Below are 14,829 nucleotides of genomic sequence, written 5' to 3' on the forward strand. Positions count from 1 at the left end.
ATGAAAATGCCTAAACCGCATTATTAAAAACTGATTTTTCATAGAGTTAGCTTTATTTTTATATAAAACTAATATGAAATTCGTAATCTACGAGGATTATATTACTTAAAAACTTTGAAATTGAAAAAATGATTTTTTCAATTTTTAATAGTGGTCTACCACCTTAAGAGTTTTTATGCCCATTATTTATATTTTGTTTTATATACTTTTAACTGATATATTTTAAACTACCCAGCCGGCATTTAGTGCTAAAAAGTCTTTTGAACTTTCAAAAGACGTTTTTTTAAATCCAATAAATACAACTACGAGGTTGTTGCAAAATTAAAAAAAAATTCCTTACGGTATTTCGCACGGGTTTGCAGTAGTCCCTATCCGGTTGGATTGTACAAGAAACATAAACAACAGTAACGTGTTTTAATGTTTCTCAAAACAAAACAGAAATATCAAAATGTCATGGGCATAACTTTATATTTTATTCTCGAGGAGTTTATCATGACTTTTTATAAAAATTGATAAATGGCTCCAATAACATTGAAAAAAAGCATTATTGACGATTACACTGAAGAGCTCATTTTTCAAACTTTAAATCTTAAGGTAATCTTTACAAATTAATCAACAAATAAAAACAAAAAAACTGTTCAATCTTATAGCAAGTTATTGATTGTAAGAATGTGTATTTGTTTATGCATCAATTAAAAAAATTTGCATTATATATATATATATATATATATATATATATATATATATATATATATATATATATATATATATATATATATACATATATATATATATATATATATATATATATATATATATATATATATATATATATATATATTATATATTATATATTATATATTATATATTATATATATTATATATATATATATATATATATATATATACATATATATATATATATATATATATATATATATATATATATATATATATATATATATATATATATATATATATATTATATATTATATATTATATATATTATATATATATATATATATATATATATATATATATATATTTATATATATATGTATATATATATATATATATATATATATATATATATATATATATATATATATATATATATATATATATATATATATATAATATATATAGTATAGGAACAATTAAAATCAACAAGCACCTATCAATAAAATTTCTAGACACTAATAACGATAATTATATTTACCAATGTGTAACAAAATCAACTTTTAATAATGGTTCATATGTAGCAACAACCACATTAGATCTAGTTTTTACAGAATCACCTGATCCTATAGAATTCATTAAACATAACCCAACCTTAGGAAGTATGTACAATGCTCACCATGTATTAGAGTGGCAATACTTTATAGCAAGTGATAATTCGTTTAAAATAAGCAAAGGTAAATCAACATTAAATTATAAAAATGGAAAATATGAAGAAATGGAAAATTACTTCAATTCAATAAAATGGGACAATATATTTAAAAATAAAGATATAAATAAATGCAATAAATTTTTTTTAGAATTATACCACAAAGCATGTGAAAGTTACATACCAAAAAGACAAAGTAAGCATGATAATATAAAGCCATGGATCGATAAAGAATTATAAGAATTGATAAATAAGGAGACAACTTTGTGGTTAAAGCTTGTATCAAATAATTTCAAATGGCAAGAATTAAACAACAATTACAAACAAATTAATAAATTAATAAAAGTAGAGTAAAAGAACATCATATTGCTTATGAAAGAAAATTTGCTAAAGTATCCAAACAAAATCCAAAGTTATTTTATGGTAATGTAGTTGAAATAACAAAATATAATCAAAAATAAGTAAAGTAGCTAATACAAATGGTATTCAATTAACAAATGGTTACGATATTGCTAATGCTTTAAACAAATACTTTCATTCAGTATTCGTAAAAGAAGATGGTACAAATATACCAAATCCAGGAAGTACAAATGTATAAATCAAATTAAATTATGGAGTAGAACATAGAAGAAGAAATTACGAGAAAAGTCATTGAGAAAAAATTGAAACAACTAAATGTGCATAAAGCTATTGGAATTGATAGTGTCAGTCCATACATATTGAATAAATGTTATAGAAGCTTAAGTTTACCACTAGAATTAATATTCAAAAAATCTATGTATGAAAATAAAGTACCAATTATATGGAAATTAGCCAATATAACACCGCTACACAAAAAAGAAGATAAAACAGATGCAACAAATAATAGACCGATATTGTTGACCTCAATTCCATGTAAAATTCTAGAATCAATAATTTGTGACAAACTAATGCAATATCTTCAATGGAACAAGGTTTTAAATAAAAATCAGCATGGCTTTAGAACAAATAAAAGTTGTACTACAAATCTTTTAGAAACCATATATATAATTACAGATGCATACGAAAAAGGGTATTCAATTGATATTTTATACACTGATTTTGCAAAAGCTTTTGATAAAGTGCCACGGAAACATCTTATCAAGAAGCTTGAACCCTATGGTATAAAAGGAAAATTATTAACATGGATACAAGATTTTCTAACTAATCGACTACAATGAATATTAATGGGTGAACATGTATCTAGTTGGGTGGGTGTAGATAGTTGTGTACCACAAGGATCAGTGTTAGGACCCTTATTATTTCTTTTATTCATTAATGATTTACCTGACAACATTGAAAATGCTATTAAATTATATGCTGATGATAGCAAAATAGTTAATGTCATTAAGAATCCAGAAGATACAAAATAACTTCAAAATAATATCAATAAAAATATGACATGGTCTTCGGTGTGGCTTACAAAGTTCAACGATAATATATGTAAAATTATGCACATTGGTAATGACAACCCCAAACATATATGTACAATGCATGATAAAGATACAGATTATTACCATGTATTAGATGAGTCAAATATAGAACGTGACCTTGGTATTATGATATGTTCCAATTTAAAATGGGCTTCACAAGTGGAAATGTACAAGTATGGTCTCCTTACCTCAAGCAGGACATGAAAAAATTATAAAAAGTTCAAAGATGCGCATTTAAGTTAGTTCCAGCTCTAAAAAAGTACCATATGAAAAGAGACAAGAAATATTACAACTAACAAGTTTGGAAGAATGACGTTTACGCAGAGATATAATATAACAGTACCAAGTTCTAAATAGGCATGATATAGTTAATTGGATTAATCATAATAACTCGGTTATTGTATATAACAAAAACAATTACGATCTGCGCAGTCACAGTTTTAAACTCAACACAACCTATGGTAAAAGCAAAATATGTTTTAACTTTTATACAAATTATATAGTGGAGACTTGGAATGGTTTACCTCAATTGGTTTTTTAAGCTGACTCAATCGATCAATTCAAGAATAGACTAGATGCAACAAACTATTGCAAAGAATTTATCTTAAGACAAAACTTTTTAAAAACATTAATTTAAATAAATTATACACTTGAATTAAGTAACAGTATAGCTGTCACAACGCTTTTCTGTTATTCTGTTCCGCAATTGGTAAAACAATTGTAACAGCTTAACTTTATTATTATTATTATGATTATTATATATATATATATATATATATATATATATATATATATATATATATATATATATATATATATATATATATATATATTTAAACACTATTATAAGCATGTCGGTTTTTACAAATTACTCCTGATAAAGGAAATCTTTTTAGAATACATATTATCAATACAGCAACTAGTAAGGTGTTGAATGGTGATGAATAATCAATCACTTTGGGAGCTCTAGCAGGCATTGGATACCATTTAAAATGTGATATTTTGCAATATACTTTAAGTTTATCTTGATCAATTACATTTTTACAGGATAATACACAAAAGATAATGCAGAATCTTTAAGCAAGACCTTGACCCACTCTAAGTATTTCAGCAAATATTTTTTGGCTTCTCAATGCCCTTCTTGCTGAGTTTCCTTGATTGGAGGTACCAGAGCTTCCACTTCTTAGAGTATCAATAAAATGTTTTCCTTACGGTATTTCTCATGGGTTTGCAGTGCAAAATACCTAAGTGTATTTTTTTGCTTTTTCTGAATTTTTTTTTTTTTCAAAATGCCACTGATTGTTTCTTTTCATCTGTGTTTGCATGAAAAAATTATCATTAATTTTTGGCTTTTTAAGCTTTAATAATACACTTCTTGGGAGAGTATAACATGCAACCATTATTTAAGGCTCAATATTGATTCTCATATTTTCCTTTAAACAAGTTATCAGAAATGTTTTTGTTTAAAATTAAAATTTAATTTTGGTCTTTACATAACATATACAATTCAATTTAAACATGGTTTCAATGATAAAATAATTTTTTTTTGGTATTTATGCCATGGTTCTGGACCACTGTGCAATGTGACCATTTATCTATGCATCACATACCCCAGAAAACTTATTTTGGGATGAAAGATTCAAATTAATTTTTGGTTCTTAACACATTTATATTTTTTTCCCCCAGTTTTTTTGTATATAAATATGTTATTATTTAGAAGAAAGATGAGAATTTCAAAACTGCTTTCGAATTTGTTATGTCCAATTTTAGGTAAGATGATCTTAATATAATTAGTTTAATGATATTGAAAGCTTTATTATTGCATCAAAAATGTTAAAAAATTTCAAGGTTATACATGTTTGTTTCTCTTTTTTCAATTTAAACGCAAGCTAATTATGATTTCATCACTTATTAAGTGTTATTGTTAAGTGATCTGAATCTTATTTTAGATATAATTTATCCATGAAATACCTATAAACTGGAATAAATGTTTACACTAAAGAGAAGCATGTGTTATGACTTTATTAGCCTAACCAATGCTGTGTTCAAGTCTAAGAAATTAATTAAAGTTTCAAATTAGTTATTTTTCCAAAAATTATTACATCTAACAAAAGAAAATAATTTTTATACTTTTTTTTCAACTTTCACTAGGAAATACTTTGCTATTAATATTGTAAACTGAATTTAAATAACGATTAAAATGAAAAATTTTGCAACAAACTAGGTAAAAAAACAATCTAGTAAATTAATAAATCATAAACTAGTAAACAAATGAATCAAAATCAATAAATATCTTTAGAAATCTCCCAGTCGTTGACAAAAATCACAAAAAGTTGCTTTTACTCAGGATTGCTTTTGTACTTGTCTTTAATGAAGTCAACGATAAATTATCTTTTAGAAATTTTTAATAAATAAGATTGACTGCTTAATTGTCAGAGAAGAAATCATGATCACATATTTTATTGATAAAATAAAAATAAAAATATTTACCATGGATTATACTGTTATAATAATTATGATTTCTTTTAATTTAACAATTGATTGTTTTGTCAAAATAATCACTTTTATTGAAATTGAAGTAAAAGACTAAATATTTAAAATAAAAAAAATTAATAAGTAATTCAAAATCAGTATAAAATTAATTAAGAAATAGCGAACTACAAAAAATCCAAAAACAGTTAATTTTGGACCCCCTTATTATGATTTTTTATAATTTTTTTTTATTTTCACAGTACTTTTTATCTATGATAAAAAAATAATACTAAGGAAAATACATTTTTCTTATCTATTTTGTAGTACAATTTTTATTTTTAATATATAAATTAACCTAAGGTTTATATATTAAATTTTTTAGTACATAATTAAAGATTACTTTTTATAATCATATTTAATTATCATTTCATCAAAAAAGCATAAGATTAAACACATCAATAATATTTATTTTTAACAGGTAATAATTATTTATTATTAATTCAATAACTTTTTGAGCTAAGCAACTTCCTAGCAAAAGTCAATCAATTTAAAGTTTAGTTTGATTAGCAAAATTTAAATAAAAAAATAAAAAAATATGTTTATGGTTTATGCTTTAGCATCCTTGTTTCTACACTTAAACAAGTTGCATGTTTTTCTTGTTGCTTTTCAAATATACATACTTTTTTCTGTCACGTGTAACACACTCTCCCCATATTTTCCTACTTCTATCTCTACTTTTTTCTGTTTAAGCTGCTAGCTGTCTAAATGCTGATACCCAATCATCTGTATGTTCATGTTCTGCGCATCCAAATCATCCTTATCTACCCTTTCAGATACAGAGTCATGTCATAGGAAACAAACTTCAAAAATTTAGCAAATTATCTAGTTTTTCAAAGGTGCTCCGTTGTAACATACCACATCATATTTTCTTCAGATTTTGACAACCCACTGTTTTTATTTAAAAAAAAAAAAACATTCTAAAAATTTCAGCTTGATTGACAAATTGGTTTAAAAGTTACATTTGAATCAAATAGACCAAAAGAACTCAGAGCTTAAATAAGATTTTTAAAATTTTTGACAGACCATAACTTTGTGAAGAAAATAGGAGATCTTCTGAGTTTTTTTCTGAAAATTTTTTAGTTTGTACTTGTTCTGCTTTTATTTAACTATTTACAAAGTAAAATACAAAAATATAAAGTGGGAAGATTGTGTTAAGATTTGCTTAGGTGCGTCAATGGCAAAGTATACATACGTCCAGTTGTTGTTATAGGTGCATCCATGATACATATTATATTGGTAATCAGAATCTGACATTCATCTGCTCTAGATGGCCAGAAAAGTTTTTTAAAAGGACTGTGCATGTGCATATATGTTGCCATAGCATGTTGCTCAATATTGTCAATTTCATTTATCATACCAATCCAATAAAACGTATCATATTTACACTGAATAAATTCACAAATTTTAATGTAATGATGTTAGTTTGCTGATTTAGTTTAGTACTTCAAATACCAGAAAAAGAAAATATACCTGTTATACTAAAATCTTCACTTGTTCATTTAAAGGTAACAGTAACTATAGATTCTGGGTTAAATTAATGATAGTTCCTAGTTCCAGGAATTGTTCCACTTAGCTGTAAACCTTTTTCAAAGTGGTGCCTAATTATGTCTCTCATTTTAATCATGAAAAAAGAAATCCTTTCAATTCAATATCTGGTCATTTATACGCATTTGTAGACTTGCATTTGCAGTTAATCATTTTGCAGTGCCACCAATATCATCACATGGTGACTTAACATGGCTTGTAGCAAAAAATGTCCACTCTGCATCAATGTCAAAATCATCTTTATGGAAACAGTGTACTGTGCTGCACAACCATCTAAAAATAAAGGTTCTTTGAAATATTAGGATGGTTTTATTTTAAATAATCAACTATTTGTGTCTGAACTTCATACACAAAACCCATATCATGCTCATTATCTTCTGACATGAAGCAAAATGATTTTTCTTTAAGCTGTTCATTTTCATTTAATAAATAGAGGGCAACGGGGTGTAACTTGCATTGACTTTAGCTAACTTTGGGTTCCATTTTATTTGTATTAGGAAAATGCTGATTGCATATATTTATATTTGAATTTGTATTTAGAAATCTGGAATTAACATTTTTGTATTTGTATTTGATCAAATGTATTTGATCGCAACCCTGGTGAGGAGTGTACAAACATTGACTGAAAAAGGCAGAACATGCAAGGAGTGCTGCTACATCGACTGAAATAGGCATAAAATGCAAGGAGTGCAGCTGCATTGGCCCAGAGTTTTGCCAGGGACATTAAATCTTCTTATTAATAAAAAAAATTCTGGTCTTGTTTTTTAATTTATTTTTATGTTAACAAAATATGGTTAAACTTATAATTTTTTTAACCTGGGTAGGTTAATAAAGGGGCAAGTAAAGGGGCAATAACTAATTAAAACCCAGTATTATTGTTAAATAGTGATACTTAAACATAATTTACACAACTAAGAAGTGTTATATCTCAAAGTCAAAGACCTTTGGTTTTTTACAAAGTTAATGATGAACAATTTTTAATAAGATTTTTATAATATATCAAGAATGTACATGAACATCAGGGTGCTTCAAAAATATAATAACTTCTATAAGAAAAATAAATAATGATTAATAAAGGAAAAAGTCAAAACTTGTTAGAAACCACTTAAATTATTAGGTTTGTTTCTTACTTTTTAATTGATAATTAGTTGCTAATTCAAAACAATACAGTATAAATTATTTAATCTTCTTTTTTATTAGATAGGAGTAAAACCCTCTTGTGTTTTGGAGGTCAGACTCATGTAATGTGGCAATAATATAACTAACTGGATACCAATGGCTATCTGGTGTTTTTGACTATTTGAAATAATTGCCAGCTTTATGTAAACAGCTGACAGATATATAGTCAGATATATCTGGTATATATCACCTTACCAGGTAATAAATACCAGATATATTCACCAAAATAATGCGCTAGTACCCAATTAGCAGTATTGATGTCAACATTTACTGACTTTTGTCAGTAAATGTTGACATGTAAATATATATATATATATATATATATATATATATATATATATATATATATATATATATGTATATGTATATATATATATATATATATGTATTCATATATATATATATATATATATAAATATATAAATATATATATAAATATATATATATATATATATATATATTATATATATATATATATATATATATATATATATATATATATATATATATATATATATATATATATATATATATATATGTATATATAAAAATATATATATATTTTTTTTTTCAAGAAAGCTGTACGAAGGAAAAAATAAGCTCAATAATATAGTAGTATAAATTTAACGTAGTCGTTTGTAAAAACTTTAACCTAACTATTAACTGTAAACATTGACAAATAAAAGATGCTTCACCAAAATATAAACTGCACAGTTATTAGAAGCAAATCTGTAAAGTCTGAAATTGTTAGCTTTAGTCTGTGATTGTTATTAGGTTTTACTTTTATTTTTTATAAATTTATAAATTTTATGAATTTTTATCACAATTCAGTTTGATTAAATACTTTTTAATTTGAGTGTTTCATTTATTAGGTTCCATCGTTTTCTGGATGTGAATCCTTTAGATATTTCCAGAAATATATCTGGGTAAGTTAATTTCCGTATTGAACTTTGACAAACATGTATACACACACACATACAAACATGTGTACACACACATACAAACATTTGGTAAACATGTATACACACACACGGCAAACTGTTTTTTGAGACCTGCTGGGAAGGGGGGTTGGAAGGGGCAACCAACCATTGTTTGTTTTTACTAAAAAAATAAACAATGATTAGTTGCCCCCATTTAGCAGGTATCAAGAATGGTCCAAGTGGCAACAATGTCCAACGCATATTTTTTGTATATATTGTTTATATGCATATATATATATATATATATATATATATATATATATATATATATATATATATATATATATATATATATATATAATATATATATATATATATATATATATATATATATATCTAAATTATGTCAGTGTATTTTACAAATAGAGTGCTCAATGTTCTTAAAGAACAGAGCAAAAATAAATAAATTAGTAAAAAACACTTATCTAACTTTTATCTTCTACTTTAAGTTTCACCATTGCTGGATCATCAGGAAAAGTCCTCAGGAAGAGAACTCTTCCTGATGATCCAGCAACGGTGAAACTTAAAATAGAAGATAAAAGTTAGATAAGTGTTTTTTACTAATTTTTATATATATATATATTTGTAAAAATTTTAATAAAAATCACAATATTTTTTATTCTTGACATGTTTCGCAGTCTTACTACATTTTCAAAAGATTTAATTTACAATTATAACTCTGGTAAATAAATTTAAAAACTGAAGACAATACAGAGAAAAATTAACGGACAAATAAACTTGTTACAAACCAATTAAAAATTATATTACAAATTATGACAAAATAAACTTCCTAATATTAAAATATTAATAATAATAATAATATAGTAAGTTAGATAAATTTATAATATAATGAGATGTTTGTTTATTTAAAGAAGGATTTTCCCATTTAATATGAAGTGCTTCTTTTATTTTTAATTTGTTAATGGTAGAGGCAGTATCTAAAATCTGAAAGCAATCTTAATTAGTTAGTGTTTTACAATTAATGGATGTATTTAAATGTTTAAAAATATGTGATTGCTTGTTACTCGTAAGGTGCTTATTTATCCGTGTTGTCAAATGTCTGGAGGTTTCTCTAATATAACTGGCGTTACAGCCAGCACAAGAAAATTTTTGTAGACAACATTAGATTTAAGCATCTTAGGAAGTGGATCTTTTATGCAAAAATTGTTTTTTAATTTATCGGTTGTGAATATAAATTTGATTATTACATTTTTACAATACTTTTTAATGATTTTATCAATTTTAGTTTTAGTGAAATTTGAGTAAAATCCAATAAATGGAAGCTTAAAATATCTTATATTAGTATTATCAACAGTATTTATAACAGGTGGATTAATTTTCTTTTCAACATATAATTTAATTTCAGTGTCAATAACTTTTTGCGAATATTGATTATTTTTTAAAACTAAAGAAAGATTTTTTATATCCTTATCAAATCCAAACCACGTGTTGTTAATTTTATATGTTCGATCAATCAAGCAACGTATAAGACCAGTTTTGTAACATGCAGGGACAAAACTGAAGAAATTTTGTAAAAGACCCATTTCCTTTGCACATATGCACTGAATTTAATTAGAAGAGAGTTATGATGGACAAGATCAAAGGCTGAGGTAAATCTAAGAATACAGGGTGGATGCTCGAAATCCAGACTTTTTTGACACAAAATAAAAATTACAATAAAAGTATTAGTTTCAAAGCTATATTTCTGAAATTTTAAACAGTAATGTACACATATAAGAGCTTTCATTTCACTCAATCCAGCTGCCTTTAGCTTCAATGACTTGCTCGATACGCTTCCTGCACCTGGAGCAGGGGTGCTCCACCTCATCGGCCAACATGTTGGCAGCTGCAGTAGTAATTGCTCGTTTTAGAGATTCAACAGTGTTGTGACTTGATTTATTGGTCTCACGTTCCAAAGTGTCCCAGACATAATAGTCCAATGGATTGAGATCTGGTGAGTTTGGAAGCCAAAAGTGCTTCGACCAGAACATAGGGTGATTCTCTTTAAGCCAACCCTGCACCAAATTGGAGTTATGAGCAGGAGCTGAGTCTTGCTGAAACACATATGGCCTACCATTGGAACACTTGTCCATCCAAGGTTTCACCACCTTAATCAGAAGGTCCAAGTAGACTTCTTTGTCGACATTTTGGCCCTTCAGGAAGAAGTGTGGAGGCATGACATGGCCTGTGCTGGAAACAGACATAAAGACATGGACAGAGGCTGGAAATTTTGTCTGACCAATCACTAGGACATCTTCTGGGTCTTGAGCCAACCATCTGTCATTTCTTCTGTTCACTTTGGCATCCACAGTAAAAATTTTCTCATCACTGAAAAAACGAAGTTTACAGGCAGCTTCATGTTTTATTGATGCTAAAAGAACGAAACACTTAGCCACTCTCTTCTCCTTCATTGAAGCAGACAGCATCTGCCTGACTTTCAGGACATAGGACTTGTACCTAAGGTCATCACAGATCACTTTTCTCATGGTGTAATGAGACACATTTATATCTTTGCTCAGTTTCCTGATGGAGGTGCTAGGGTTTTTGTTGATCAACTTCTGTACTCTGCTGATGAAGGCCTTATTCCTGATTGGTTTGTGAGCAGTCTTTTCTTTTCGTTCTACAGACTCTGCACCATCATTAAACCTCTTTACAATATCATAAACAGTGCTTTTTGGGATGCCAAACCATTTTATAATCTCTGGGACAGAGTGCCCAGCGCGGAGGGACTCAACCACTGCAACTCTACGGTCATATTCCTTTGACATGATGTGCTAAATTTGCAATTTTAATTTTTTTTCCCGAGAGTACAATGTTTGTTTTGATTAATGTTTGAATTTCGCATAATAGAATTTAAAAACAAAAAAATGCTGTCAAATTTAAAATTGTCCGGATTTTTAATCTTTAACCTGTATAACATCTTTTTTTTTTTCTTTAAATATCTTTGCTTTTAACAAGGCTGCAAGCAACCACTAATTAGAGTTGGAAGTTACTGGAAGAGAAAAGATGAAGATTGTAGAACAAGATAACGGTTGACAGACGACTTTGCAAATTATATGAATCAGGAAAGCAAGGTTAAGGAAGCTAATTCCAAAGAACTGATGTTTGAGGGAAAAAACTAGAGGAATAAGAGTTTTTAGAGCACATAGGAACAGTCACAGAAAAAGGATGAGACCTTATTGAATGACGAGTAACACGAGAGTGAATTTTAGTAGATGGCACAAGAGAGCTAGCTCTTTAAAGCAGTGCCCATTATAGTATCTGTAGAAAAGAGAAAGAGAAGCAATATTATTACAATGTGATAATGGTTGGAGGTTGGCTGCATGAGCAGGTCTAACTATGTTTACAATGCATTTTTGCACCTTGTCTAAAAGAGAAAGGGCATCATTAGAAGATCCGCCCCAGATATGGCAACAGTATTCCATACAAGGCCAGATTTGAGATTTATAAAGATAGAGAATAAAATCCAGAGTAAGAGAGTATTGAGCTTGATAAAGAGATGCAACCTTAGCAGATGCTAAATTTACAACGGATTTGATATATGGTTTCCAAGAAAGATCAGAAGTAAGAATTAATCCTAGAAGATGAAGGGTAGATGACTCATTGAGTACATTACAGATCATAAATATAGGAAGATCAAAATTATTGCAATAGCAATAACAAGGCTGAAAAAAATTGAGTTTATCTGAATTAAAGTTCACCAGTCACTGTGAGACCCGTGCTGTAGCAGAAGTGAGATCCTTTTCAAACTCAAATGACCCCACCAAGCAATCAGAGAGTGTTGGCTTCTCATCATTTATTAATTAAATTTATTAATTAAAGATTCAAAAACCTTGCTTATGATAGCAAGAAGACTAATGGGACGGTAGTTAGGCAAAACTGCTACATTACCTTCATTCATGCGGTAGTGGTGAAGTGGTAGAATGCTCGCTTTATAAGCGAGAGGTTCTGAGTTTGATTCCCACCACTTCCCTGGTAGTACCGCGCAACTTATTTTTCTGCGCAGCAGCCTTGTTTGTCAAGGTTTGTGTTTCGGAGTTATAGAGTGCAGAGAGGGTTATAACCACAAGTTGCCTCCTCATCTGTAGTGGCCTTCTTGGCCTTGGGGAGGTAAATTAAAAAAAAAAAATTTAGCGTTTGTGAGATAATTTCTATTGATTCTATCAAATTCGTTAAGCATGATTTTTTGGGAACAAAGCTGTGCTGTGCCGAAATGAGAAGATTGTTATCGATAAGGTGTTTCATCATTACTACTTTAATTATAAGTTCCATTATCTTGCAAGGTACAAATGTGAGGGAGATTTGTCGATAATTTAAAGCTATTTGTTTGTTTCTATTTTTTAAAATCGAAGTGATGTTGGCTGATTTCCAAGAAATGGGAAGAGTACCATTTTGAAGGGTATGAATAAAGATCAGAAGAATCACTTCAGAGAATCTGGAATGAGACTTGCGTAGTGGTTGAGGGTGGATGTTGTCGCCACCAGGAGTCTTGCGTGAGTCGAGATTTTGTAGCTGCGCATTAGTTATTAAAATTGAGAGAGAAGATTGATTAAATTAGCAGATGTTTGATGTTCTTGATTTGAAAATTGAGAATGGATGATCAATATTCAAACAATTTTTATCGAAAACTGAATAAAAGTGTTCATTTAGCCGTTTTTGTAATTTGTTGTTAGTTGAAAGTAACTTCGCCAGATTGGATTTTTATTGATTCGATTTTAAATTTCGTTTTATTTTGAGCATTTAAGTATGAGTACAAAAGTTTTGGATTAGACTTGCATTTGGATAGGAGATCTTTTTCGTAGTTTCTTACTGATAGTTGAATTGTTTTTTAACTTCTTTTGAGATTTGTTTAAACTCAATAATAGCATTTGATTTATCAGCCGAGCTGAATGTTTTAAACCAGATTGGATCTTTGTTCGTTCTTTAAACATAGGAATGTGTAATTTAATTAGATTTAAGTAAGCATGGCAAAACTTTGAGTCCATTTACTCAATCTTCAGATCTTTGTAAATATTACCCAGTTGATTAAATCAAGATTTTGAGTGATTTTTATGTAATTACCTCGTCTATAATTCGGCTTTTTGGTTAGCGTTTTAGTTTTATGAGTATATGTGCTGATATTATAGTTCCAAGTCAGAGATGAGTGAAGATGGTTAAGATTGGAAAAGCTCAGAGGTGTATATATATGTATATATATATATATATATATATATATATATATATATATATATATATATATATATATATATATATATATATATATATATATATGAGCTTTTATAACTAAAAATGGAAAAAGTGCATTTTTTGATAATTATTCCCAAAAAAATCTTGAATAATAATTTTTTTATAAAATTATTGTTATTTCTGAAGTTTTTGTATAAATACGCTTGTTTTGAAACCCAACATGACAATCTTTTGAAAAACTTTTTTTTTTAATAATATTAGGGACCCAGTAAGTGTTCAAGGGTCTTGTGCTCCCCCTAAATCCAATAAAATTTTGAAAAATTCAACCAAGTTGCTTGTGAGAACCATGTATGTATATATCAAATTCCATGGAAATTAATATCAAGCTGGGCCCCTTTGGCCTTGATGACCTCAGCTAGACAATTTGGCATTAGGTTGCTCAAATTTTGGGTCTCTTCTGGTGTTATATTATCCCATGCACTCATTATAGCTTTTTTCAAGTCGTCTAAATGCTCTGTCACCAATTTTTCTGCCCAAAATATACCACAAATTTTCTATTGGATTTAAG

The 14,829-nt window shown here is 27.7% G+C and overlaps 1 protein-coding gene across 1 annotated transcript in view; it reads left to right on the top strand.

Moving 5' to 3' along the window:
- Positions 1-251: 251 nt before the first annotated feature.
- The window catches only part of LOC101236816 (gamma-tubulin complex component 5), a 105,227-nt gene continuing 90,649 nt past the window's right edge, over positions 252-14,829 (top strand). Inside the window, exons 1-3 of the mRNA XM_065796432.1 lie at positions 252-594; positions 4,556-4,608; positions 8,967-9,020. Of these exons, the coding sequence (XP_065652504.1) occupies positions 517-594; positions 4,556-4,608; positions 8,967-9,020 (185 nt within the window). The 5' untranslated portion in view covers positions 252-516. The remainder of the gene's footprint in view (positions 595-4,555; positions 4,609-8,966; positions 9,021-14,829) is intronic.

The sequence above is a fragment of the Hydra vulgaris genome, chromosome 04 (genome assembly GCF_038396675.1).
Source record: "Hydra vulgaris chromosome 04, alternate assembly HydraT2T_AEP".
Classification (NCBI taxonomy): domain Eukaryota; kingdom Metazoa; phylum Cnidaria; class Hydrozoa; order Anthoathecata; family Hydridae; genus Hydra; species Hydra vulgaris.